Source organism: Ammodytes marinus (assembly GCF_949987685.1).
Source record: "Ammodytes marinus genome assembly, chromosome: 20".
In the NCBI taxonomy this organism is placed as follows: domain Eukaryota; kingdom Metazoa; phylum Chordata; class Actinopteri; order Uranoscopiformes; family Ammodytidae; genus Ammodytes; species Ammodytes marinus.
The window spans coordinates 14385003-14410586 of NC_137224.1; the positions used below are offsets into that span (position 1 = coordinate 14385003).

Sequence of the window (25584 nt, forward strand, 5' to 3'; positions counted from 1 at the left end):
AAATGTAAGATGAAAGGTGACCATCACCAAATGTCAATATTTAGGCTTCAATATTATTGAACATGTCTTTTTTTTTCCTTAGGATGTAACACTGCTGGTAAGTCTTTACTTCCCACTATACAGCAACTGAGGAATCACAGTATATGCTCAACTTGAAAACATATTTGATTCATCAGATATTTAATGTGTAATGGCTGCAAAAAATCTAATAGCTTTGCCAAAATAAAATGAGGAAATCTTTAAGTTTTCAAATGCAATACAGGCCTTATCATGTTTGTAGGGGAGGAGTCTAGCATAATGGGGATGGGGTATAGAGGTATAAATCCCTCCTGGGTAGAGCCCAGGGCAGACAGAACAACACTGGATCACATTTGCCTCAATATAATTTTTTTGAGGCTAGAAATTACTACTTTGATTGTAGAGTAGCAGACAAAAAAGAGATGGATAACTGGAAGATTCAGTTTTTTGTTGTGACTTTTTGTGCCTTAGTGCAAACTGATCAGGCCCTGTCCTCTATTGTGGAAGAGGAGAGAGGGCTATCTACAGACTACCAGGTGAGCAAATAAGATATTAAAGAGAATACAACTGTTGACAAATATGAATCATTGGGGGGCGGTTTCCGCAGCAGATATGTTCTCTACATTTAGCTTTTTGAAATACATAGCCTACCCCACATATTAAGGGAATGAACGCTTTGTGATTTAAGGAGTGATATTTAAAAAGAGAAAGGAGAGTTCTGGTTCTACCAAAATACAAAAATCAAACGTGGTTTGTTTTTTTCTGTCAGGATGAGTCCCTGGAGGCAGCTCTGACCCACCCGATGGCCGGTCTGATGAAAAGATCTAAAGCCCTCCGCTTCTACGGACTCATGGGGAAACGCTCAGGTGTTCCTCTAACCTCATTAACACCATTGGTTGCATCACAAAAATGCAACCAATGTTTTTGTTGTGATTTGTTTATTGTATGTGCTTTTTTTTTTTTTTTTTACATTGAAGGCTTCATTTCACAGTATGTGTCTGTGGAAAATGAATATGAACGGACTGGTACATGACTATAAATACATTGGTATTTCTCTTTTACCCCCTCCTCACAGATGTGAAAAAGCCTTTTCAGGTTAACAGACGTAAGTAACTTAATGTTGCTGCTAAACTGTGGTCAAATATAATAAAGCTTTAAATATCTAAAAATCCACTATAAGCTGCTATATTAAATATTAAAAGTCTATGAAAAAATATGATTTGATACCAGACTTTAAAAGAAGAAAAAAAATGGTTAACTCAAAAAAAAAATTCTGTTTCCTCTTATGGCAGCATAGTTGTTACATTATAACCAAAAAGCTGCTACTTTGTAAATGTGATCATCCTTCTTTCTCCTATTGTAGGAAATAAAGGAGAATTGTTTGTGGGCCTGATGGGGAGGAGCCTTTCTAGTGACGGTGAGCCAAAAAAAGGAGGAAGAAACGACATTTAGCTCATTTGAAAATATCAAAGCAGCTTTATTGATATTAAATATATCAAATTGCTAATACACATTTAACACCTATGATTAGAAGAACAAAGCAACGACATTCCCATTTGAATGGTGAGTTAATAAGATGTTTTTTTTCTCTGCGTTACAGAATCTTTAAGCAGAATAATTCCATCTGCAACAACCACTGCGCACGATGTTTCGGAGATACGACACAAGCAAGGTACAATTGTATCAGTATAAAAACCTGAGGTCCTTTTTATTTCTATTGTTTGTCGTCTTTGTTTAAATACTATCAGCAAATTAAAAAATATCTGAATTTAATAATCTGTTATTTGGCAGGTTCTTCAGAGGAATGGGTCCAAATGCTGTACTGATGGAGCTAAAGAAAAAAGTAGTACATGATATTATTATGATCTATACAATTTTTACACCAACAACCAAAGACGTCAACATACATCATATTTCCTTCTCACTTTTTGCAATTCATGCCAACAACTTGTATTGAGCCCCAAACAAAACGACTACCATCTTCAAAAAATCCATCCTTTTGTTGAATGAAATTAAAAGACTAGCTTGTAAAATGCTGCCAAATGTGTATTTTTCTGCACGAGCAAATCAAAAACATTCACGTTTCTCCACTGCACTGGACCATTTATCCTATCACATTCAAAGCTTAGAAGTAGGCATTTTTTTTAAACAAATAGGGCAAACAAAACAGTATCATTTTCTGTCTCCACAATGCTTAAGAATGAAATGAAAGTAAAATATAAAAGTAAAAAAATGTTCAGTGACAGAAAAAAGCAGGGTAAACCATAAAAGAAAGAAAGAACTCTGGTCTTTATTGACAGTTTGGTAGGTCTAGGCTACTTGTGGTTGGTGAGGCTGGAGGTGAGTTCATTGAGTAGCCTGAGGTTTCTTAGTGCTTATGTCCCTTTAGGGGGGGTCCACTTTAGAGAGCTTGGGTCGATGGTTTTGTTGCTATTGCCTCGCTTGATCTCCTTGGCTTTCCACTCATCAATCAGGTCCTAGGAGGCAGATAAACACACAGGTTCTGTCATTTGTTAACAGAGGGAAAACAAGTACAGTAGGACTGGGGTATATTGAAAAATATAATGTGTTAATAATATTGAATGATTTGTTTGAACGGAAGAAAATGTTTTCAGGTTAAATTTTGAAATGAGAATCAATTCTGGAGAATGCTTGTTTTCAAAATGCCCTTTTGTCAAATTCAGTGAATATCTATTCATGATCTGCTACCTGTCTGTACTGTGTGCGCGTGTGTGTTACAACAAATCTGTATGAAACATATCTGGGGTTAATGCACAGCCTAGGCTCTGTAAATGAGCAATGAGCAATTGCAAGCTTGTGTAGATACCCTTTGTTTACAAACCAGTTTACAGAGCCTAGGCCAGTGGTTCTCAATTATTTTCTGTCATCTAGGGGACAGACATTTTTTCGCGCCCCCCCTAAATTTAAATACTATTGAGAACCTTCTCATATTTATTTATTTATCTGTACAAAACCACTGTATGCGTTTCTGGCACGAGCATTCTGCATACAATCACCTTATTATCAAATTAGATAAGAAAAATTAGCTGATATAACTTCTGCAGCAAAAAAATTCAAAGTTCAGTTTATTAGCTCAATTTGTAACATTTAAAGCCACTACGAGTAACATGGCACGTTGGTGTCCCCTTTGGACAAAAGCGGTAGTATTTTTACGACGCCAGCTGTCGCAAAGCTGTGTTCTAGCTCGTGCCAGGCGTGCGAGTGTGAACTGAGAAGGGCGCAATATAGTGCATGTCCCTGTGTTGAAAGTGTGAGGACTCTTTTCGGCTCCGTTAGAGTGGTTTTGACACTGCATCAACTAATGCCAGTCAGTGCTACACACACCTGATTGCAATGAGTTGATGCAGCAGCGTCACCTAACTACTCTCTCTCACGGAGCTGAAAGATTACGTGTCCTCACAGAAAGCGAATGAACGAGACGGCAGTTAGTATGGATCACGATGAGGTAATGTGTTTGTGTTGTTGATGTAAATAATGACTATTTTAGATAATGGTTATCTGATGATGGTGAAGCAAAGCAAACTTTGTGTTAGTACCAACCGCTCATTAATTTAGGAGTAAACACTGCAGTCTAGTTTCGCTCTCGTGAAATTGTATACACGTTGCTTGGCAACGCCCTCGTCCCGCCCGTAGCCTATATCACTCTCCCTTTTAGCTTTTCTTCATTGCATTCTCTTTTTTTTCTTTGATGGTTCAGCCCCGTTATCAGTCATTATGACGACAAATAACTGTCTCAAACAAGGCTCCCGCTCCCCTTCCCTCACCTGGAGGGATAGGCTTCTCAAATCGCGTTGCAGTGCCACACTGAAATCTGCGAGCAATACGGATATGTGACCATAGAGCCTGCACGAGCGAACCGAAAATCGGACTGGGTGTGCGACCAGACCAAAAGCAGTAATAAAAACTATATAAAAACGTCTTTCTTTGCACTGATGGTCTCGTTTGCTGTTAAAGGTAATTTATGATTATCAGAGGAAACATGAGGCTGTTTAAAAGATATTTAAATGTTACTCGTAGCCGCTTTAAACAAGACTGCTCAGTCTGTGTGAATCTCAGGACAGAGAAACAAGAGCAAATGATTCAATGAGGTTTGCATTTCATTTCAAACATTTTTAAACTGTAAACATAGTTAAGGTGTTTTTTTTTTATTATTATAGGCCAATATGCCTTCTGTGATGCGATAACCAATAATTAATTAATGTTATTATCAGTCTACTTGCTTGATTTCTTTTTAAATAGCCTACAGAGACACTTGGAGACACATGTGGACGTTTATTTACTGCAAATCGCGGCCTTTCGGGCGGATATGACCATACACAAGCACACATCGCACTTGCTATACCTTAAAAAATTAAATTAAAATAATAATATATATTTTTTTTTTTTGGTCAGTTGGAAATCAAGGCAGCCCGCGCCCACCCTGATAACTCACGGCGCCCCCCCAGGGGGGCGCGCCCCACCATTTGAGAAGCATTGGCCTAGGCTGTGTATGAACACCAGATTTATTTTCAGCGCACACACCATGCATAGAGGTAGCGGATCATAAGGAGATATTCATTTTGCCAAAAAGTGCTGTTGACAACAAGCATTCTCCAGAGTCGCTGACCTCACCTTTAATGGGAAAATATCACAATAAAAATGATCTTGAGATGAAAAAAAAAAAAAAAGAAGGCCTGAGGATCTTACCTGTCGCTTCAAAACCAAGTGCTTCCCCTTCCAATACTTCAGCATCTGAAGAGACTGCAGGGTGCTCACAATGTCCACCGGATTGACAGCAGTTTCCTGACTGATCTCTGTACATCAAGCAAACATCAGTACAGTGATTAGGTTTTGTTATATGGGGATGCATGTGTGTATTTTGTTCTAAATAGTCCTCTCATTTGTCAATAAAGCCTTTCCACCAACAAATGGACTGCCTGTTTGAATACTGTGGTCTTATCTCACCTTTGATGGAGATCTCCTTGCCTTGAAAATTGTACATGTATCGGAGTAAAACCTCCTTCCAGTAGCTTCGATAGCTGATGAGGCCCAGGTCGGACAGAGGCCTCTCTGGGGAGCCCACCTTCTCCTCCACTTTGGACAGCAGGTAGCCTACAATAAAAGAACAGTGGACAGTCAGCAAAAACACATGAAAAGAAAAGTATTCTTTGTGCAAACAGACCATTATATTTAAATAATATAACATCAGTTGTTCACATCTAAACAGACATTTTAATCAAGGAGAATCCTGAGGTGACAGATTCGCTCACACATTTACATAAAGAACGGCATCATCATTTGCATGCCCTAATGTGTCAATGCAGAATGGGGATGTAAAGTCACAAACCACTACAGTCTAATACAAAAGGCCTGGATATATATATCACTTTTTTTTAAAGATATTTTTTGGCATTTTTCATGCTTTATTGATAGTTTGAAGAGACAGAGGTGAAATGGGGCAGAGGGGAGTGACATGCAGAGAACGACCGCGGGCGGGAATCAAACACGGGTGTGCTGCTGGGCCTGGCCCAGGGGGTGACGCCCTACCAACTGAGCTAAGGGCGCCCCCGGATATATATATCACTTAATTAAAGCTTATAAGAGGTAGTCTGTATTTTTGTTAATTAAGAAAGAAGTGATACATACTGAAGTCGATGAGCATCTTGCCAAACCCCTGCCTCATGTATTGTGGCATCGTCAGGATACAGGATACGTTGTAGTTGAGGAAGGAATTTTTCTCCTTCAAGTAAAAAAGAAAAAAGATGTTACAGTCGCATCTGTCGCATCAGTCGCATCTGTATACAAACATAATTTGTACAAGGTATAATTCTCATAGTATAGACACCATAACTTTTTTTTGTTGTTGCTACATTTACCTTGGAGAAGTAGCCCACTAAATGGCAGCCGGTATTGTCTGCCTCTGTCATGACGTAGAATAGAAAAGGCTCCACGTCATAGTACAGTGTTTTGTGGTCCAAGAAGAGCTTGGCGAGTAAACACAGATTCTGGCAGTAGATCTGGTGAAGAAATGGCCCTTAATGATTTATTCTGGGTGGCTTATAAGTAAAATGTCTTGGGGTGCATGCTGGACAGAGCAATCCCCCAATAAATCAACAAAACCAAGATGAGTGAAACAAAGCAGAAATGTACCCTACCTTATTCTTCTTGCCATCAACTTCAAATACAGATATAGCCCCTTTTCTGTACACCTCGTCTCCTGGGGGATGCTTCCATACGCACTTGGCCTGCAAAAAAAACATAATCATGATTATTTTGAGTAATCACATTGTGTTATCACGATTATTAAAGACAGTCAATCATTGATTTAAGAACATTATGCATTTATTTTACTTTTAACAAGGTTTTCTTTCTAATAACAGCATGACTTTGGACTTTAAACAAAGGCCTAATTGAACTGAAAACAGGGAGAATAGAAATAGGCTAAATAAGTGAAACATATTTTTAATAATTGAATAAAATAAATATGTCAAAATAAAAATAACCAGTTGTAAATGGTGTTGATAGGGCACGTCTTTTGATAGCATTAAATGTAAGGGCATGATTGATTTATGTCAAGGAGCAGGGTGGATAGGCATTTGCATTGTAGTGTTGACAGTTGTGGTGGCAGGAGTCAAGGAGCTTTAAACCTCCTGTGTTTTTTATTCAGTGATTGCTTGGTCATAGACCACTATGATTCGATTTAAAGTGAATAAACAAATTGGTCGGGATGTTTAGAGGTGCAGATCAGGTCGTATATGCCTTTTTTTCTCTCTATCTGTATCTCTCTCTCTGTCTCTCTCGCGGTCGCGTATGTCACGTGACTCGCGTGTCCGCGCGTGACATATCTTGCACATTATTTTAGTTTGTTGTGAGTCTGAAGTGTTTTCAGACAACACAATTAGTTTTACCTTTATTCTCGTCATCTAGAAGTTTTTCAAAACACCCGGCAATGCGTAACATCTCCCTCGTACTCTCTGGATAACTATCAGGTGAGGGAGGGGCCGAGCGGAGCGCATAGCAGAAGGGTTCGCTGCATTTACAAGCCTGCATGCGTGCAGAACAATGATAGTTTAATAACGATTATTTTGTTTTCATGATTGAGGGAAGCCTTAATAGTAATCGAAAATGAAATTCAAGTTATTGCCCAGTCCCTCAAGAAGGATGACTTAAATAGCTATATTTATTCTCAATTTTTATCATTTTGGCGCTCCTGATTTTCCTTTGGCGCTGGATAAATCCGCTTTGGCGCGCGCCAAGCAAAACATTTCTAGCCTTTATATTTTTAGCTTTAAATATTATGAAATATCAGTCAGGTGACCACATCACAGATTTTTTCATATAGTCAATATCTCATGAACATAAAAATATTTTTTTTTGGCATTATTATTACTATTATGAGGTATCAAGGGGATTTCAGTCTCCTAACTCTCACCATGTGTCGCCTGAGAATGGTCTGGCTCTTCATGTACTTGAGGCAGAATTCACAGACGTAGAGGCGACCCAGCCGTGCGTACTCCTCGGGATAGGGCGAGTGGTACCAGGTGTCCAGCTCGTAGCGGCCAAACAGGATGGTCTTGATCATGTTACTGCCCTCGGTGATCTGACCCTGGATACGCAGCTTCTCCTGCAGGAGGGCATGATGGGAAAGATTATTCTTACCGCTTTTCTTAGCTTTTCGGCCTTTGCGAGAAAGTTATCCAGGCTGTGCTGACATACAGATAATTGGGTCATTTAACCAAGTATGTTTGAGTAAAATCTTAAAAGGTGCACTATGCAGTTTTAGAGGATTTGTTTGCAATTGCAGAGCCATAAGGTAGTTTGCAAAACATATTTACTCTACATGTAATCCTTAGTATTCAATAATTCTATCATAAACTAAAACTTAATTATTTTGAGGCACCTGGAACCAAGCGTAAGAAAATTATTTGTTTGTAAACAAAACTGAGGGCCCTGCTGCTGTAAACAACAACAGTGAAACAGTAACCGAGTAAAGTTTGTTTATTCAGTAATTTGAATATACCTTAGAAAATGTTCACTTCTCTGACACAGCCAAAGTTACATATTGCACCTTTAATGCGAGAATGACACCAATGGAGATATGATAACAGCCCATTACCAGATCTTCGGATGCACGGGCCTGGGCTTTTCTGAAGAGCTCCAGGTCATATTCGCTGGTGATGTTCTCCAGAAGAGGCTCTCGGGTGTTGCCATGTGTCTGCCGATGCTCCTATGGAAACAATAAGACAATGTACAACTTCGACATGCAAATAAACCCATAGAGTGTCGGTTCTAATAGTGACACATGGCAGTACACAGCAGCAAGTGGACGCTGGCATGATGGAGATGATGTACCATGTGCTTTTCTTTCTGCTCCTTCTGAAGGCCAGAGTTTCGCCCCTTCCTCAACTCAGCCACCTGCTCTTTGTATCGGCTCTGTTTTGTTGTTGGCGTCTGAAAATACAGATTAAAAAGATACATTGATTTTCATGTTAATGCATGATCTGAACACCCATCACCTATACTTTTATTTTTCAGCATCTTAAGTCAGCACAATTGACAAAGCAGTAATCAAAACTGCGACGGACCACCGGCACACTGTAAACTGTCCGGTGCTAAATAACATGCGTTACACAAAGAGGATACCTGGTGGCGAGTTGCATGGCGTGAGTTGCTTTCCTCCTGCACCTTCACCTCCTCCTCTTGTTTCTCGCGGCTGATGGCTTTCTCCTGTTATGAATAGAAATAGAAGGATGGTAGTTTGTGTTAACATACATCTGCTGAGTGTCTTGTTATCTCTTTCTGATACAATTTTGAGAAGATTAGCATGCGGCCTGAACAGTCACGTATTGTTGAATATGATGAGGGGCCTGATAACTCAACCAGTTCTTTTCTTCTCCATCATAAGTCAGCGTTATGGCCAAGACAATCTAATAAAGCTTTTCCTTAACACCATAAAAGGTAAATCCCCATAACATGGTTTCCCCCAGAAAATTGAGTAGGCATGGTGGAAATAGCGCTGCCCGATTTGGTGCGATTGTGATTATAGTGCACAATATTACGATTTGCAATATAATAAGTAAATGGTATTACTACAGTCTACTTGCTTGTTTTTCAAGGAAAATACAGAGATTATTTTAAGTTTTGACTTCTCAATCGAAAACATAAAAATATTAAAATTGAAAATTACAAAAAATAAAGCGTGTATGTACAGTAGGCTACTGCTTTTAAAATAACTTAAGTTTATAAAATAACTGCCATGCCTGGAATAACTGGGGGGAACCCCGCATTATTTAAACTGACTAATGCAACTCAACACAAACACTCCAAAGTGCTTTATGTAAAAGAAATGTATTAACATAATAAATATAGAAAGAATAACAGCCTGAATATAAGGGGAAAATAAATCATGGAAGATGCAGAAGTTAAAGTGTTGAGGAGCTAATCACATAAAAAAATACAACTTACATTGTCATTTAAAATCAAGACAATGATAAAACACTGCTGGCTATCCTCAACCTAGCTAATTACATTAGACACATTTTTTTAAGATGCTCACCTTGCATTCATCAGCCGAAAGATTGTGATAAAGAGGGCAACCCGATACAGCAAAATGACGTTCATGTTTTCCTGTGAGGTGTCCTAGGAAAACAAAGCAAAGGAGATTGTTCATTTTAAAACAACGACATCCTGATAGTACAATGTGGCACTGAATACAAAACAAACGCAGTGTGTTCAAATAAATAATCAGGGATGCCCTTGATGGACCTATACAACATTATTAAAAGGTGCAGTCAGCGATTCTGGAGGATGCTTGTTGCCAAAATCACTTTTTTTCAAAATCAGGGAATATCTCCTCATGATCCGCTACCTGTCCGTACTGTGTGCGCTGAAAAAGAATCCAGTGTTATAACACAGCCTAGGCTATGTAAACAGATATGTTGCAAGCTACGGTTGGCCACCTTTGTTTGCATACCCTTTGATTACATACAAGTTTACAGAGCCAAGGCTGTATATTAACACCAGATTGTTTTTCTCAGCGTACATACAGGTAGCGGATTGAGAGGAGATATTCCCTGATTTTGACAAAAAGTGATTTTGAAAACAAGCGTTCTCCAGGATTGCTCAATACACCTTTAAAAAGGGGGACAGGGATTTTTACCAAGTGAATTGCATCCCGGTGTGGGGCATTTCATGTTGAAGTTGTAGGTCTCGTGACAGCGGCGGCGCTTGGGTCTATGGGACAGGTCCTTGTCCGAGTCTCGGTTGGCTTGGTCTTTGGCCTGGCTCTCGTCATGGGAGGCGTTGGGGCTGGAGATGTCCAGCTCAGACTCAGAGGAGGGGGCGTTTCCCGTGGGCGTCAATGGAGGAGACTCGTCGTGGTCCGCAGCTCGCTTCAAGTCCGGGGTATCTAACGCAAAAAGGGAATCAAACCAAAACTTTGATTAAACAGCTGAGATGACAAATACTGTAAAAAGATGTACACTAACATTAACAGGGTTATGTTGACCAACCCTGAGAGCTTTGGCTGAGGCGAGTAGAGGCTCTGGTTAGGCGCTGTCTCTTGTGCATGTTCCCGTCACTTTCTGAACTATTGGTCTGTTCTCTTTCACCGGAGGAGTCCGAGTCTTCAGTTCCATCCGAACCACTCCCGGGAATGAGTCTCTATCAGGGGAAAGAACTTTTAAATGAGAAGCATTCAACACAAATTCCGTAGTCATGGCATAAAAAAATCTAGAAGCTGATCAGGGTGACAAGTGTCATCCGGCTTAGAAAGCACAATCAATGAGGTTAGCTGGCTAATAATAGTTTTTTTTATTGATAAAAACCAGGACTCTGATTTTGGCCCAACAAGATGCTTATGTGAGCTGTTAACGGGATGGGACGACCATCCAGCTAACTCTACAGACAGCTGATAGCTCGCTGTTAGCTGAGTTTGCAGTGAGTCTAACTAGCTATTAGCATCTGATGTTTTTCAAAAAAGAAACTAGTCAAATAATGTGACAGTTGCTAGACCCAGTAGTGCCTACACGCTAAAGTAGCTACTAGCCTGGTTAGCACGCCATCAACCTATTATTATTGTTGTTAGCTTAGCGCATCACGTTAGCTAAACTGACCCCGTTTTCACATACGGCACCAAACTCGCAGTTTAAGATGTAATACTTGCCGATTAACTTCCTTGCCTGCATTAATTTACACATTTTTAACACAATACCAGTTATTGTGGTCTTGTGGTAAATTCGGCATACGCATGACCCACAGAGTACCGTTGTAATTCATTAATACCAAAGATAACGTTTTTTAGGCTGTGGTTTGGCTACTCGTTAACGCCCAGAGAGGTTTGGTTAGCTTCTGGACTTACATGTAAATGTTGACCAAATACACACACTACTAAATGTAACAAATACAGCTGTGATTCAAATAAACAGTAAGGTGCTGCTTGGTGGACTGAGCGTTTGCACAAGCAATACCCATACACTGTAGGCTAAACCGTTTATCTGCATGTTAAATTGCCAGAAAATGTAATGGACTATGGTGGCAAACACTCCCCATCCAGACAGTGGAACAGCTCGGAGCTAACTCTGCTAACGTTACCCTCTTGTGCGACCTACATTTGTTCTTACCTGACGTCTGCGAGGCATTTTTAACCTGAATGAGCGATACTTCCTGAGGGTTTGAAGTCCCAGATAGCAAAATTCCCCCAAGCTGTTCGTTAAATAGGCAAAAGAAAACTATTTTATTGATTATTTCAGGCAGAAGTTTATATGTACACAGCGTTGCCTGGATCTCTCGCGCCACATTCCCCGCACAGACAGAGGACTGAATTGCATTTCCGGTGGGGAATCTGAAGCCTGTGAGCCGCCAGACCTGTAGGGGGCGACTCAGTGCCACATTCAAAACCCCAGTGGACTGGGTAGCTGCAAAGTAACAACAACATGAGAGATCTTTTTATTTTGGAACACCTCTACCATTGATTAACTGCTTTCAAATGTGTAGGGTAGTAGGCCTATATATAGCCTATATATATAGGCCTATATAACATTAAACACTGCCAAAAATATCCAGATCCACCACAAGCTTCTCCTGGAGCTGTCAACCTTATCTAATGCTGTCAAGACAGAGACACTCTTACCCCTTAATGGTTAACTCTTATCGTTACTACTGACCATAGACTGTAAAAAGCTACTGAGCCTTTTAACTGCAACATAACTGTTATAGGCCTATAGCCTATTTTTTTGGGAAGGATCAAGACTGACCTATTGGTTGCCTCGCTTCCATTGATGGAAATATATAGAATAAAAATGTAGTTCAGGATCCTTCACAGGGGCGAGTTAGTTTCCTTAGCATTTATTGTAGCCTATCCTACTTTACGAAGGCAACTTTACAAATGCAGACAAAAATTAAGAAAAAAATACCACATAATCTTAAAAGTAGCCTAAAGTAATCTAAAAAACAAAGTTTAAAAAAGAAAAGAAAAAAATATTGACATGATTGTTGGTCTCCCAGTGATCCAAATGTTTTTTTCCCCCATATGTTGACATGTTCTTCCCCATTTTGAGCCTCAACTCCAACCTCACAGCACCCAGTCGGGAGAGTGTGAAGTATTGGAAAAACAAGAAAATGCATCTGTTTTCCAGAGAGTTCCACTGACAGGCCATAAAGGGACGGGGAAGGGGGTAGGGGCTGAGGGCAGACATGTCTCCTGGCAGCTGATACCAACTACTACTCTATATATAGCTTCCATGGCCAGGCCTACTGCATTAGAGCACACACAGCCCGAACCAACAAGCTGCATGCGTTGTACTTTTTCGGTAGTCAAAGTAGTAGGAAAGCAGTTTCTGTTGTAGTTTTGCACACAAGTTTTAGAATGAACAAGCCAAAGATTGAAAGACCAGAGGAGAGGTAAGTGACCAACAAATCCTTTTGAACACGAGTATTTCTGATTTAAAAAGTAGCCTAACAGTTTCTCTTTCCTAACAGCCAGCCAGCAACTGCATTGTGGTCTGACAGAAAGAAATACGTCACCATCAACTTTAAGGTTCAGAAACCAAAAGATGTTCAGGTTGATATCCAGGAGAACAAAATGACTTTAATGTGAGTTTATACCATAGGCTACTATCTATGGTTTATACACAGTTGGCATTTTGTTGATCTGTTCTTTTTCTTGCTCTCTACCTCTGTGTTTGTAAAATATAGTGCCCCAGTGTTTGTTGAAAATCTTAAGCCATTATTTTCCGGCGCTGAAATGATAATGGGGCCATTATACTGTAAAACATTTAAAATTGTGTATAGCCCACTATGTAGTAAATACAGTAGTATGTTCAAAATTGTTTCCATGATGACCATACATCTTGTCTTAACAACAGCTGCAAAAACGACACGGATGACGTGATCTATAATGAGCTGTACTTCTTTGACGCTGTTAATAAAAATGTAAGCATCCAACTTTTTGGCACAATGAGACCAGTAGAATAAAACTAAGTTTTGATCTTAAAATGTATATATTAAATGCAAGCTGAAGTATATAGTCCGTGTGGTGTTTAATACAAGAGTATTTTTATCCCTTTAACACTTTCAAAGGACTCCAGAGAAAGAGTCTATGACCGCACCATCTGTGTCTTGCTCAGGAAGGTGAAGCCTGATTTTTCATGGCCTCGTCTTCAGAAGGATGAAGCTAGAGTAAGTTGGTGTGTGTGTGTGTGTGTGTGTGTGTGTGTGTGTGTGTGTGTGTGTGTGTGTGTGTGTGTGTGTGTGTGTGTGTGTGTGTGTGTGTGTGTGTGTGTGTGTGTGTGTGTGTGTGTGTGTGTGTGGCTGCATTGCCCCACACATTTAGGTCTACAAATTCTCATGAGAATTTTGTGTGTTTTTTAAATATCTTCTAACTGTGAGGTATTTCAGATGATAAATATTTAAGAAGCAGCGTGCAGCTACCTCTCCTCTCAAACTTAAAATGGTCATTCAAATGTAAAACTGTTCTCTTTGTCATTCTGTTACGCAGCCCAACTGGATCATGGTAGACTTTGATAACTGGAGGGACTGGGCGAATGAAGAGGACGACGGAAAGGAAGAGTTTCAAAAATACGCTGAGGTGAGTACAGGCAATGTGTACAGTAAAAATACAATGACTTCTGATAATGTTTACAAGCTCAGGAAACTGCATGTACTTTGCAATATTCACATTATTTCTGTGTGTGTGTGTGTGTGTGTGTGTGTGTGTGTGTGTGTGTGTGTGTGTGTGTGTGTGTGTGTGTGTGTGTGTGTGTATGTGTGTCCTTATTCAGATGCTCAATGAGTTGTCCAACAAAAATAAAGGAGTCGCACCAAGTATGGATGATCTGAGCGATGTAAGTGTCTATTCATTTTAATACTGTTCTATATAAAGTCAAAATCAAAATTATTCATACCCTTGGCAAATTTTGACTTAAAGTTAATTTTATGAAACCAGCAAGCTTTGCCTTGATTGGAAATGACACAGGCTTCTCCCAAAAGATAATAAGACGATGTACGTCAGCTTTTATTTACATTTGAACAAAAAGTGGCATGTCCACAATTATTCATATCCTTTGCAAACTGTCACAGTCTATGGGAAAATCCAAAGTTCTATACCATTCCAAATAGTCCAAGCTGTTCTAAAGTATCCTAATAACCATGATTCATTAGGAACAGCTGTTTTAATCAACTCAACAGGTGAAAAACAGCAGCTCTCTGCTGCAGTTGGTTTGTGGACAGTCATGGCTAAGACCAAGGAGCTAGGACCTGCGGCTGTGCATTGTGGAGGCTCTCAGGTCAGGAAAGGGCTTTAAGGCCATATCTAAATGTTTTCAAGTTCCAGTGGCTACAGTGCAAAGTATTATTAAAAAATACAAGACGTTCCGCACTGTGGAAAATCTCAGAGGACGTGGTCGGAAGCCAAAAGTGACACCTGAGGAGGGTAGTGAGAGAGGTGAAAAAGAATCCCACGATCACCACCAAGGCCATCCTGGTTAATCTTGGCTCTGCTGGAGGCAACGTCACAAGGCAGACAATCCAACGGACACTGCACACTGCTGGGTTCCACGGACGCAGACCAAGGAAGACGCCACTTCTCCATATAAGGCACACAAAAGCCCGCTTGGACTTCGCAAATGCTCATCTGGACAAAGAAGAAGACTTCTGGTCTTCTGTGTTATGGTCAGATGAATCAAAAATGTAATTGTTTGGCCACAATGATGTATCCTTCATTTGGCGTAAAAAAGAGAAGCATTCAAGCCTAAAAAAACACCATCCCCACTGTCAAACATGGTGGTGGGAACCTAATGCTTTGGTGTTTTTCAGCCAATGGACCAGGGAACCTAATCAAAGTAAACGGCATCATGAAAAAAGAGCCATACATCCAGATTCTCAACAACAACATCAGGCAGTCTGCAGAGAAACTTGGCCTTGGGCACCATTGGACATTTCAGCAGGACAACGACCCAAAACGCACAGCAAAAATGGTGAAGAAATGGTTAGCAGACAAACGCATTAACGTTTTAAAGTGGCCAAGCCAGAGTCCTGACTTGAATCCAATTGAGAATATGTGGAGGGAGCTAAAGATTGAGTGATGGCGGTGAGACCCAACCTCAAAGGGTTGGAGCTCATTGCCAAAGCTGAATGGGCAAAAATACCAGTGGAGAGATGCAAAAAGCTGGCCAGCAATTATAGGAAGCGTTTGATTGCTGTACTAGCCTATAAAGGCTTTTCTATTGACAGTTTGCAAAGGGTATGAATAATTTTGGACATGCCACTTTTTGTTCAAATGTAAATAAAAGCTGAAATAATTTTTTTTTCCACAATGATGCCTCTTGTACATCGTCTTATCTTTTGGGAGAAGCCTGTGTAATTTACAATCAAGAAAAAGCTTGCTGGTTTCATAAAAGTAACTTTAAGTCAAAATTTGCCAGGGGTATGAATAATTTGGGTTTTGACTGTATATGGATCATTACCTTTTTCACTTGTGTTTTGCCTTGCTGGAACAATTTAAAAAAAATAGTATTGCCTAAAGAACAATGGATATATGATGTATGACTGGATGTAAATAATGGAGAAATCAAAAAGTCAATATTCCATTGCTCATTTAAATGTTGACACTTTATTCCTTCTTTCCCAACAGTCTGACTAAGACTCCCAGTCCCCTCTCTCCTGCTGGTGGCCACTGTTGGCTGAAGCTTTTAATACGGGCAGGTGTTATTATTTGCAAAATAATCTTTAAAGTTTACATATAGTATTTTCTATGGGATTATTTATTGAAATCTTGTCAACTGTGCACGGAAATATTGTCAATTTTAATAATAAAACAATTTAAAACATTTTACAACCATGGTTTGGAAGTCATTACTGATGGTATGGTGCTTTGGTGTACCATTACAATATTAGGCTTTTACCAGTATATAAAAGGCATTTTTACTGGATTCTAAGGATTTGATTAAATAACTCCAGAAGATTGGCAGTATAATAGCAATTGGGATGTCAACTTCATACATGTTGACGGTTGACATACATGGTAGAGCCCAAATACACCAGCAAAGGCGGCCCAGAAAAAGAAAAGAAGTGCAGATTACTGTAAAACACAACTGTAAAACTGGTTGACATCAAGATTTTAAAGTGTTTATACATTTTGTATTGAGATATGTTTTTCCTTTTCATTCCATCAAAATGTTTGAAATGCTAACATCAGAAGATAATGAGTCTTTTGTAAAACAGTCAGTGATAGATGGTTATTTTTTTAACTACTGGTTATGGTTATTGTTTTGGATGGTGATGGTTGTAGCCAAGATCTATGTTTTGAAGTAACTTTATTTACAATGAGTCTATAATAGAGGCTGTTTTTATGTGAGGTCGTGCACCTGGTTCATGGATAGGCCCTTCCTTTTTTTTGGTGTATTTTGTTATATGCATGCTTTTATGTTTTATGTGAGGCCTAGACATTTTCTGGTTGGTCTATGTGTCACTGAACAACTGGAAAGAAAAGTTAAACTTGAAGGTTCTCTATCCATCCCTGATATTATTATTTTTTGTTTGTTTGTGAAGTTCTATCTTTCTATCACGTTTGAAAGGAAACGCAAAAAAAGAAAGAAAACAACAACAAAAAGTCGAAGCATGCGAGGTTTGGACACAGTTGCTAGCCGTACTACGCCGCCGACATCTGACTCCCATTCAGTTTCACCTGCATTACATGAACTCGTGTTTCAGGCAGAGCTGTTCGTTCAAATCACTCCAGAATGGCTTTTCAGTGTCAACGAGACTGTTACATGAAAGAGGTACGAAAGTGCTACTGGACAATTTGATTAATAGCACGTTGGGAAATGTAGCATTCACTCATTCCCTGCTGGATGTTTAGCATGGTTGCTAACTGCAGTTGGTTAGGCTACTACTGGACAGCTGTACTCTGAACTACTGTTAACTTTGTTTTAGTGCAGTGCACATTTGATTTATGCTCAGTTACATAATGTGGTGTCAACGCAATAGCATAGTTGCTCAATTTGTAGTCTATTTCTAGCTAGCCACTCACTCATGTTGACAAGCGAAACCCATTAGCCTAGCCTATTTAACATTGGGATTTTGGGATCAAAGATAATTATGTAGGCTTTACACAATATTTTGCAGTAAAAAATGCATGCTTTTGCAATCTCTGGTAAAGTTTTGAAATCCTATACCTACCTGCAGCTGTGCGCCCAGCCCCAGTCTTACTCTCCCATACATTGTTTTTGTTTGCATTTCAGTTTGTCACCTCTGTAGTGTCCTGCTGTCCAGCTGAGCTCAAACAAGAGGTCAATGGGAAGAAAGAAACTCTTAAGGGCTTCAACGTCAAGCTCCAAGACACCATCTTGTTTCCTGAAGGAGGCGGACAGGTAAGCTGTGTTTTTATAATGAAAATCCTCTAGTTATTACACTATTTTCGAAGTGCATCAATGATCACTGAACACATGTACACACATGCTCATGTTGTCTGTTTGTATTAAAAATATAACTTGGTGGAGTCAGCGATTCTGTAGAACACTTGTCAAAATGACTCTTTTTTTAAATAATTGAATCCTTACAATTCTTTACCTGCCCGTACTGTGTGTGCACGCTGAAAACAAATTGCGCCACAGTGTTGATACACAGCCTGGGCTTTGTAAAAGGGTAGGCCCACCATAGCTAGCAGCAACATGCACGTTTACAGAGCCAAGCCTAACACCGGATTTCTAAAAAAAGTGATTTTGAAAACAAGCGTTCTCCAGAAACTCTGACTACTGTGTGATATTAAGCCTAAAATGTTTTATGTTGTCCCCCTTCAGCCAGACGACCATGGGCTGATCGGAGATGTCCCAGTGTTGAGGGTGACGCGGCAGGGGGCCGAAGCCGTGCACTTTGTGTGCTCCCCTCTGGAGGCGGGTCAGGAGGTGCCAGTGAAGGTGGACTGGGAGAGGAGGTTTGACCACATGCAGCAACACTCAGGTGAGAAACACTACATATTCAGTGTGGAACTGTGAAAACACTGCTGTGGTCACACTTGTTTCCCATTACAATGAATGGCTGTTTTCTTCCTGACTCTTAGGTCAACACTTGATCACAGCTTTGGCAGATTCCTTTTTTGGCTACAAGACTACATCGTGGTACGTCATCACTGCTGCACACGTTTCTTTTTCCCTGTTACCATAGAAACTTGTGGGTTCACCTCTCTTCTGTTTTTTTTTTTCTCAGGGAGTTGGGACGTCAGAGAAGCACCATTGAACTGGACACTCCCTCTGTCAAGCCCGGTCAGCTCCAAACCCTGGAGGAAGCCATCAACCAAAAGATCAGAGCCCATGTCCCCGTCACTGTTCAGCTCCTCTCCATAGACGATCCAGCTGTGGAAAAGGTGTGTATTCAGATGTTGAACTTCCTATAATACAGTCTTTAAAGGCCTACTTCACCGGTTGGAATATGAAGGAGTATTGAACTCGGAGATCCTATTTAGTATAAATGTGCAAAAAAAAAAAATCAATCATCTTAGCCTGAGAAAAGGCAGAAAGAGTGTTTTATGGTCTCACTGTCTAACCCTACAGTTTCCTTCTTGTGACATCACAGTAAGGGTTAGGATTAACAGGACAGCTGGGTCAAGGGAAGAAAAACCTCATTCATTATATCATAATAGTTATTTTATAATGATAGAACGCTGGTTCCGTATGGGTGAAGTATTCCTTTAAGAGTCTGATCATTGACCCAAAAGTCAAGGTTTAAGATATTGTTTCCACACATTATTTTGTTAACTTGACTTGGAGGAAAACAGTTTTTCCCCATGTACTGTTTTTTAACATACAGTCTTGTGTTTGTGTGTGAACCAGGTGAGGAGTCGAGGGCTGCCAGACGACCACGCGGGGCCCATTCGGATCATCGATATCGAGGGCGTCGATGCCAACATGTGCTGCGGTACCCATGTGTCTAACCTCAGTCACTTACAGGTTCAACTTTACATTGCACAAACTTCATATGCCATCATGTATGTACTTAACATTAGGTGTAATAAATTACAGTTTTTTTTCTTTATCTGAATTTTAGGTAATAAAGCTCCTGGGAACTGAGAAAGGGAAGAAAAACAAAAGCAACCTGATCTTCCTGGCAGGCAACAGGGTGTTGAAGTACGCTGAGAAAAGCTACAGCACAGAGCGATCACTGGTGTCTCTTCTTAAGTATGTTCCAAAGTCAGAATTGCCAACCAATTGTAATTACATTTATTTGCAAAGTTTGAAGCGAAAAAACTATTACCCCTGTCATTGTCTCTATAGGACTGGTCCTGACGAGCACGTCGAGGCGGTTGACAAGTTGCAGAAGTCCTCTAAGCTGCTACAGAAAGTAATTACATTGCATCAGTGGTTTCTATGCTCATTCACACTGCCCCACCAGTGCTGTTTTGTGTTTGAGAACTGTAGAGAAGCAATTCCTGCTGCTCGCCACAAGAGGGCATTGACTATAGCGAGCCCATTTAGATGAAAATATTGAATTTGATTTAAAGAGACTGCTTGCTGCAAAGTAACACCATGCATAGTGAAAGGTACGTGTAAAAATGCCTATTCGAGCACGTCGAGGCGGTTGACAAGTTGCAGAAGTCCTCTAAGCTGCTACAGAAAGTAATTACATTGCATCAGTGGTTTCTATGCTCATTCACACTGCCCCACCAGTGCTGTTTTGTGTTTGAGAACTGTAGAGAAGCAATTCCTGCTGCTCGCCACAAGAGGGCATTGACTATAGCGAGCCCATTTAGATGAAAATATTGAATTTGATTTAAAGAGACTGCTTGCTGCAAAGTAACACCATGCATAGTGAAAGGTACGTGTAAAAATGCCTATTTATGAAGGAAAAAAGACCATGGAGAAATGTGTAAAAATCCGGGATCTCAGCCTCAGTATTTATTTGAGTAAATTGACAAGGCATGTTGACAGGACAGGAAAGCAGGAAGAAGACAAAGAAGTGAGCCCCCTACTCAACAGCAAGGGGTTTTATTATCTCTAACATCATGACAGTGTCTACTGATTGGTTGAAGCTTGTTGTCAGGCAGATTTCAGAGTCGTCCTGTTGTTCTCTGACCGAAACCAGAGACCATGATGTCGTCCTCCCCCAGCCTTGAGAAGTTACAAAGTCTTTGTTCTAACTTAGGAATGTATCTTATCTCTGGGAGATCAGCTTCAGTTTTATGGCCTAGTGTCTTACTATTGGTCCCAAGCACCCAGACTGGAAGGAGAGCTTTATTAGAGTAAAATGTGAAGAATATACACTTGTTTAAATGATTATATATTGGTAAATGCAAATTAAAGAGGGGGGGGGGCATAATATCATACAAATCAGAGTTTATTTTTCTAACAATAGACTCCCTAACCTTCATACTAATGTCTTGGGCAGACTAACCTGAGCCTGCTACGAGACATGGCTGTTCTCATCGCTCAGGACTTTAAGAGCAACCCCCAGAGAGGCAACTTCTTCAGCTTCCACAAGTTAGTGAAGTGCTTTGTTTGTAGATACACCATAACACATTGTCGTGATTTTAAATATCTTGAAAAAAAATAAAACGGCAATAACTTTAAAGTAACCATAGGGAGACCTGATCAAGTTTAAAGTAAAAGCATCAATATGACTCTTTCAGAAAAGTAAATGTGTCCATTTTCTTTTTACAGGAAAGAGGGAGACAACGAGTTCATGAGCATCATTGCCAATGAAATCAACACCGAGGTAAGATCTTAACCCAGCTGCTTAAAGGTGCTGTAAGCGAAATGGTTCTTTTAGCTAACTTCCTGTCAGTTACTGCAGTTAGCAGTCCCCTCGCTCGTCCCTACGTCACCACATTAATGCACTGCGGTCTTCAAGCAGCAAGTTATCTAGCATCATCTCAGATCCATAAGTGTGATAAAACATGATAAAAACCATCAAAACAGACATTGGGAAGGGTCCGCCATGTAGGTGCATACACATTCACCCATCTGTTGCTCTGGCGTGCACCGGCAGTGAGACCATGGAGTGTATACAGGTCCTTCTCATATAATTAGCATATTGTGATAAAGTTCAATATTTTCTGTAATGTACTGATAAACATTATACTTTCATATATTTTAGATTCATTACACACAACTGAAGTAGTTCAAGTCTTTTATTGTTTTAATATAGATGATTTTGGCAAAAAAATAAAGAAAAACCAAAAATCCCTATCTCAAAAAATTAGCATATTTCATCCGACCAATAAAAGAAAAGTGTTTTAATACAAAAAAGTCAACCTTCAAATAATTATGTTCAGTTATGCACTCAATACTTGGTCGGAAATCCTTTCGCAGAAATGACTGCTTCAATGCGGCTTGGCATGGAGGCAATCAGCCTGTGGCACTGCTGAGGTGTTATGGAGGCCCAGGATGCTTCGATAGCGGCCTTAAGCTCATCCACAGTGTTGGGTCTGGTGGCTCTCAACTTCCTCTTCACGATATCCCACAGATTATCTATGGGGTTCAGGTCAGGAGAGTTGGCAGGCCAATTGAGCACAGTAATACCATGGTCAGTAAACCATTTACCAGTGGTTTTGGCACTGTGAGCAGGTGCCAGGTCTAGTTGAAAAATGAAATCTTCATCTCCATAAAGCTTTTCAGCAGATGGAAGCATGAAGTGCTCCAAAATCTCCTGATAGCTAGCTGCATTGACCCTGCCTTTGATAAAACACAGTGGACCAACACCAGCAGCTGACATGGCACCCCAGACCATCACTGACTGTGGGTACTTGACACTGGACTTCAGGCATTTTGGCATTTCCTTCTCCCCAGTCTTCCTCCAGACTCTGGCACCTTGATTTCCGAATGACATGCAAAATTTGCTTTCATCCGAAAAAAGTACTTTGGACCACTGAGCAACAGTCCAGTGCTGCTTCTCTGTAGCCCAGGTCAGGCGCTTCTGCCGCTGTTTCTGGTTCAAAAGTGGCTTGACCTGGGGAATGCGGCACCTTTAGCCCATTTCCTGCACACGCCTGTGCACGGTGGCTCTGGATGTTTCTACTCCAGACTCAGTCCACTGCTTCCGCAGGTCCCCCAAGGTCTGGAATCGGCCCTTCTCCACAATCCTCCTCAGGGTCCGGTCACCTCTTCTGGTTGTGCAGCGTTTTCTGCCACACTTTTTCCTTCCCACAGACTTCCCACTGAGGTGCCTTGATACAGCACTCTGGGAACAGCCTATTCGCTCAGAAATTTATTTCTGTGTCTTACCCTCTTGCTTGAGGGTGTCAATGATGGCCTTCTGGACAGCAGTCAGGTCGGCAGTCTTACCCATGATTGCGGTTTTGAGTAATGAACCCGGCTGGGAGTTTTTAAAAGCCTCAGGAATCTTTTGCAGGTGTTTAGAGTTAATTAGTTGATTCAGATGATTAGGTTAAGAGCTTGTTTAGAGTACCTTTTCATGATATGCTAATTTTTTGAGATAGGAATTTGGGGTTTTCATGAGCTGTATGCCAAAATCATCAGTATTAAAACAACAAAAGACTTGAAATATTTCAGTTGGTGTGCAATGAATCTAAAATATATGAAAGTTCAATTATTATCATTACATTATGGAAAATAATCAACTTTATCACAATATGCTAATTATATGAGAAGGACCTGTATATTATATATGAGTGAGACGAGTGTCGGTTTGTAGCGTTCTCTTCTGATTGGATAAAAATTTCGGGATACTCCAATAAGTTTATTTGCCGATTACATGCAAAGCAGCTGACAGAGATCGGCTTTATGAAACGCGCACATTATGTAAGTGATCACTGTATGAATAAAGAGCGATTTTACACTTATATTAACATAAATAAACCGCTTACTTCACCTTTTTAAGTTCTTGTTTATAGCAGTTAAATATTTGTTGAGCCTCGTTCTTTCTGCCCCCTTTTAGGAAACTTTGGTTTTCCTGACTGTTGGAGAGGAGAAGGGACCTGGTTTGTTTCTACTGGCCGGACCCAGTGGATCAGTGGGCGAGATGGGACCGCGGTAAGACACACCACCACGCATTTATTAAGCCTCTACCAATAAGAAAAAGTTCATGTAGGTTTAAATCAAATCTGAAGACTTTTCGGTTTCCCTTTTAACCTGTAATGTTTCATTTCTATTAATTCTCTACTTGATGTACTTTAATTCATGCCCCTGTAAAGCACTTTGAATGGCCTTGTGTCTGAATTATGCTATATAAATAAACTTGCCTTGCCTAGGTCGTTACATTGCAATTCTCTGTTCTCTAAAGGGTGTTGGAGATGCTCCAAGGAAAAGGTGCAGGGAAAAACGGCCGATTCCAGGGAAAAGCCAGCAGCCTGGCTCGGAGAGGGGAGGTGGAGGCTTTCCTTCAACAGCACTGCAAACACCACACTTCAGAGGAAGAATAAACCCAGCAATGCTTTAATAGATATATTTTATGTAGTAAAATGCTAAATGTGTTTCAAGTACACATGCCAAGGAATTGATAAGTTGTGAAAATGTATATAATTGGGACTTCTGTACAACATGCAATGTACATATGATTGTTTAGTATCATGTACTGTTTTTATCAACTTTAAACCTCATCTTCTGTGATCAGGGTTCCATTTGTTTTTTCCCCATCCACTAACGTGCTGCAATTTAGACAACATTTCTTAATTGTGTTGCTCAGTTTTAGTCAAATTAAATGTGCATTTTTCCACTGATGTAATAAGAGTCTCCTGAAATGTTTTATTTAAAATAATAAACAACAGACACACCCCCGACACTGAAGTTTATAAAAAACATTTTTTATTAAGCAATTAAATTTGACAATCCTATTATAAATACTACAGGGACATTCATTGTTAATCACCTCTTTTGCATACATTACATTATTAGAGAAGCCTCACATTGAATGTGTCATCCAATACAACATAACCACACCAAGTATCACCAACAAACAGAAAAAATGTGCACTAGATTACAAGACTATTAGATTGCATTAAATTGTACAGTGATTGTATTTTCTCATCAATGTGTGATAGAGTGGTTTAGAAACATCACAAGTCTTTCACATTTAAGCATAGCTGAAAGTTCATGGTAAAATGTGATAATATAGTGCAAATTTGCAAGCACCCTTCCCCCATTTAGATAGATAGTTCCAAAATACTATATGCAGTAAAAAAAAAAGATACTGTGAGGATTTGGCAATCATTGTGCCCCAGTTTGTGTGATCCTTTAGAAATTCTGAATTGACCGTTACAATTCTACTGCTGCTCCTCAATTGTAGAGTTAGCTGAATGGTTTCACGATCTTCATTGAGATGTAGTTCTGGAAAAGGTAAAGAAAAACAATCAAGGCATTGTTTATCTTTCAAAAAACAAAGCATCACAATTCCACATAACCTGCACCTTATATTTGGAACTCCTGCATGCTCTTAAGATAATACTGGCCTGGATCAAATGATCAGTCCTTACCGGTAGAGAGTACAGCAGGATGGCGAGGAAGAGAACCACTATGATGAGGATGATGAGTCCGATGAAGAGCCACTTGAACCGTCGCCAAACTATGAACTTCATGGTCTTACATGGGTTGGTGAACCAAAAGAAGGACGTATCTGGGCGTCTGATGAAATACATATATTTTGTTTGTTAGCTGCAAAACTACTACTTTAATTTACATTGTTTTAACTAGCAGTTAAGAGAAGTAAAAATAGGGACCATTCCACTGCGAGATCTTACTTTGGAGGGTCCAGTTTTGGGTTCATGTTGGGCTCGTCCCTGCCTTTTCCTGCAGGTTTCTCGTCCGCATCCGTTTCAGCAACAATCTCCAGTGTCATCTCCACTTTTCCCTGTCAACACAAGACAGGCAGACATCATGAGCAAGACACAACAGCATTAATAATCGAAGGAAGATCTCTTGACACTTTTGGAATATTCAAATGAGGCAGAGTAAGTAATCAAGTAAGCAAGTAAGCAAGTAATCAAAATTAAATGGTGCATTTTCCGCTAAAACTCAAGCCAGGTAACATTTCCTCAAATACTGTATGCAAGTGTGTTAGTTTGAAAAAAAAAAATGTGGAACACATCCAACCAATAAGAGCAGATCCGACGGGAAATATTGG

At 40.0% G+C, this 25584-nt stretch overlaps 5 protein-coding genes across 6 annotated transcripts in view; 3 read left to right on the forward strand and 2 right to left on the reverse strand.

Annotated features, from left to right (window-relative positions):
* Positions 1–440: 440 nt before the first annotated feature.
* Positions 441–2039, forward strand: LOC307266514 (uncharacterized protein; the record flags this gene model as incomplete). Its single annotated transcript, XM_080048553.1, has 5 exons — positions 441–554; positions 788–884; positions 1094–1123; positions 1382–1435; positions 1619–2039. 5 exons carry the CDS (start codon positions 441–443, stop codon positions 1708–1710), a joined length of 387 nt encoding a protein of 128 aa, XP_079904679.1. The 3' UTR covers positions 1711–2039.
* A 138-nt stretch (positions 2040–2177) lies between these two features.
* kat7b (K(lysine) acetyltransferase 7b) lies at positions 2178–11803 on the reverse strand. The gene is made up of 14 exons (XM_080048848.1): positions 11640–11803; positions 10530–10680; positions 10178–10426; positions 9575–9657; positions 8662–8745; positions 8371–8469; positions 8135–8245; positions 7451–7642; positions 6174–6263; positions 5895–6035; positions 5665–5758; positions 4984–5130; positions 4726–4832; positions 2178–2495 (listed from the first exon to the last, which is right to left on the reverse strand). The coding sequence occupies exons 1-14, from the start codon at positions 11655–11657 to the stop codon at positions 2394–2396; spliced, it is 1668 nt and encodes a 555-aa protein (XP_079904974.1). The 5' UTR covers positions 11658–11803; the 3' UTR covers positions 2178–2393.
* A 997-nt stretch (positions 11804–12800) lies between these two features.
* ptges3l (prostaglandin E synthase 3 like) lies at positions 12801–16300 on the forward strand. The gene is made up of 7 exons (XM_080048835.1): positions 12801–12918; positions 12997–13110; positions 13383–13449; positions 13597–13695; positions 14015–14104; positions 14298–14360; positions 16148–16300. The coding sequence occupies exons 1-7, from the start codon at positions 12884–12886 to the stop codon at positions 16154–16156; spliced, it is 477 nt and encodes a 158-aa protein (XP_079904961.1). The 5' UTR covers positions 12801–12883; the 3' UTR covers positions 16157–16300.
* Positions 16301–17169: 869 nt separating this feature from the next.
* On the forward strand, positions 17170–24177 carry aarsd1 (alanyl-tRNA synthetase domain containing 1). Its single transcript, XM_080048690.1, has 12 exons — positions 17170–17294; positions 17757–17885; positions 18315–18474; positions 18575–18632; positions 18721–18877; positions 19344–19460; positions 19558–19688; positions 19785–19851; positions 20896–20987; positions 21168–21222; positions 23404–23498; positions 23749–24177. The coding sequence occupies exons 1-12, from the start codon at positions 17256–17258 to the stop codon at positions 23885–23887; spliced, it is 1239 nt and encodes a 412-aa protein (XP_079904816.1). The 5' UTR covers positions 17170–17255; the 3' UTR covers positions 23888–24177.
* Positions 24178–24247: 70 nt separating this feature from the next.
* LOC307266931 (myoferlin-like) overlaps positions 24248–25584 on the reverse strand; it is a 34216-nt gene continuing 32879 nt past the window's right edge. For both annotated transcript variants that reach the window (XM_080049067.1, XM_080049066.1), the window contains 3 exons: positions 25202–25311; positions 24938–25085; positions 24248–24791 (listed from right to left, as the gene is read on the reverse strand). In XM_080049067.1, the coding sequence (XP_079905193.1) occupies positions 24753–24791; positions 24938–25085; positions 25202–25311 (297 nt within the window). In that variant the 3' untranslated portion in view covers positions 24248–24752. The remainder of the gene's footprint in view (positions 24792–24937; positions 25086–25201; positions 25312–25584) is intronic.

Coding starts and splice junctions, on each gene's coding strand:
- kat7b (XM_080048848.1), bottom strand. Junction 7,643..8,134: donor CCCGTGCATCCGAAGATCTG/GTAATGGGCTGT, acceptor GCCCTCCTGCAG/GAGAAGCTGCGTATCCAGGG. Junction 5,759..5,894: donor TAGTGGGCTACTTCTCCAAG/GTAAATGTAGCA, acceptor TTTTACTTGAAG/GAGAAAAATTCCTTCCTCAA.
- ptges3l (XM_080048835.1), top strand. CDS start 12,884: ATGAACAAGCCAAAGATTGAAAGACCAGAGGAGAG. Junction 13,111..13,382: donor GAGAACAAAATGACTTTAAT/GTGAGTTTATAC, acceptor TCTTAACAACAG/CTGCAAAAACGACACGGATG. Junction 13,450..13,596: donor TTGACGCTGTTAATAAAAAT/GTAAGCATCCAA, acceptor ACACTTTCAAAG/GACTCCAGAGAAAGAGTCTA.
- aarsd1 (XM_080048690.1), top strand. CDS start 17,256: ATGGCTTTTCAGTGTCAACGAGACTGTTACATGAAAGAG. Junction 18,475..18,574: donor CCACATGCAGCAACACTCAG/GTGAGAAACACT, acceptor CCTGACTCTTAG/GTCAACACTTGATCACAGCT. Junction 18,633..18,720: donor GGCTACAAGACTACATCGTG/GTACGTCATCAC, acceptor TTTTTTTCTCAG/GGAGTTGGGACGTCAGAGAA.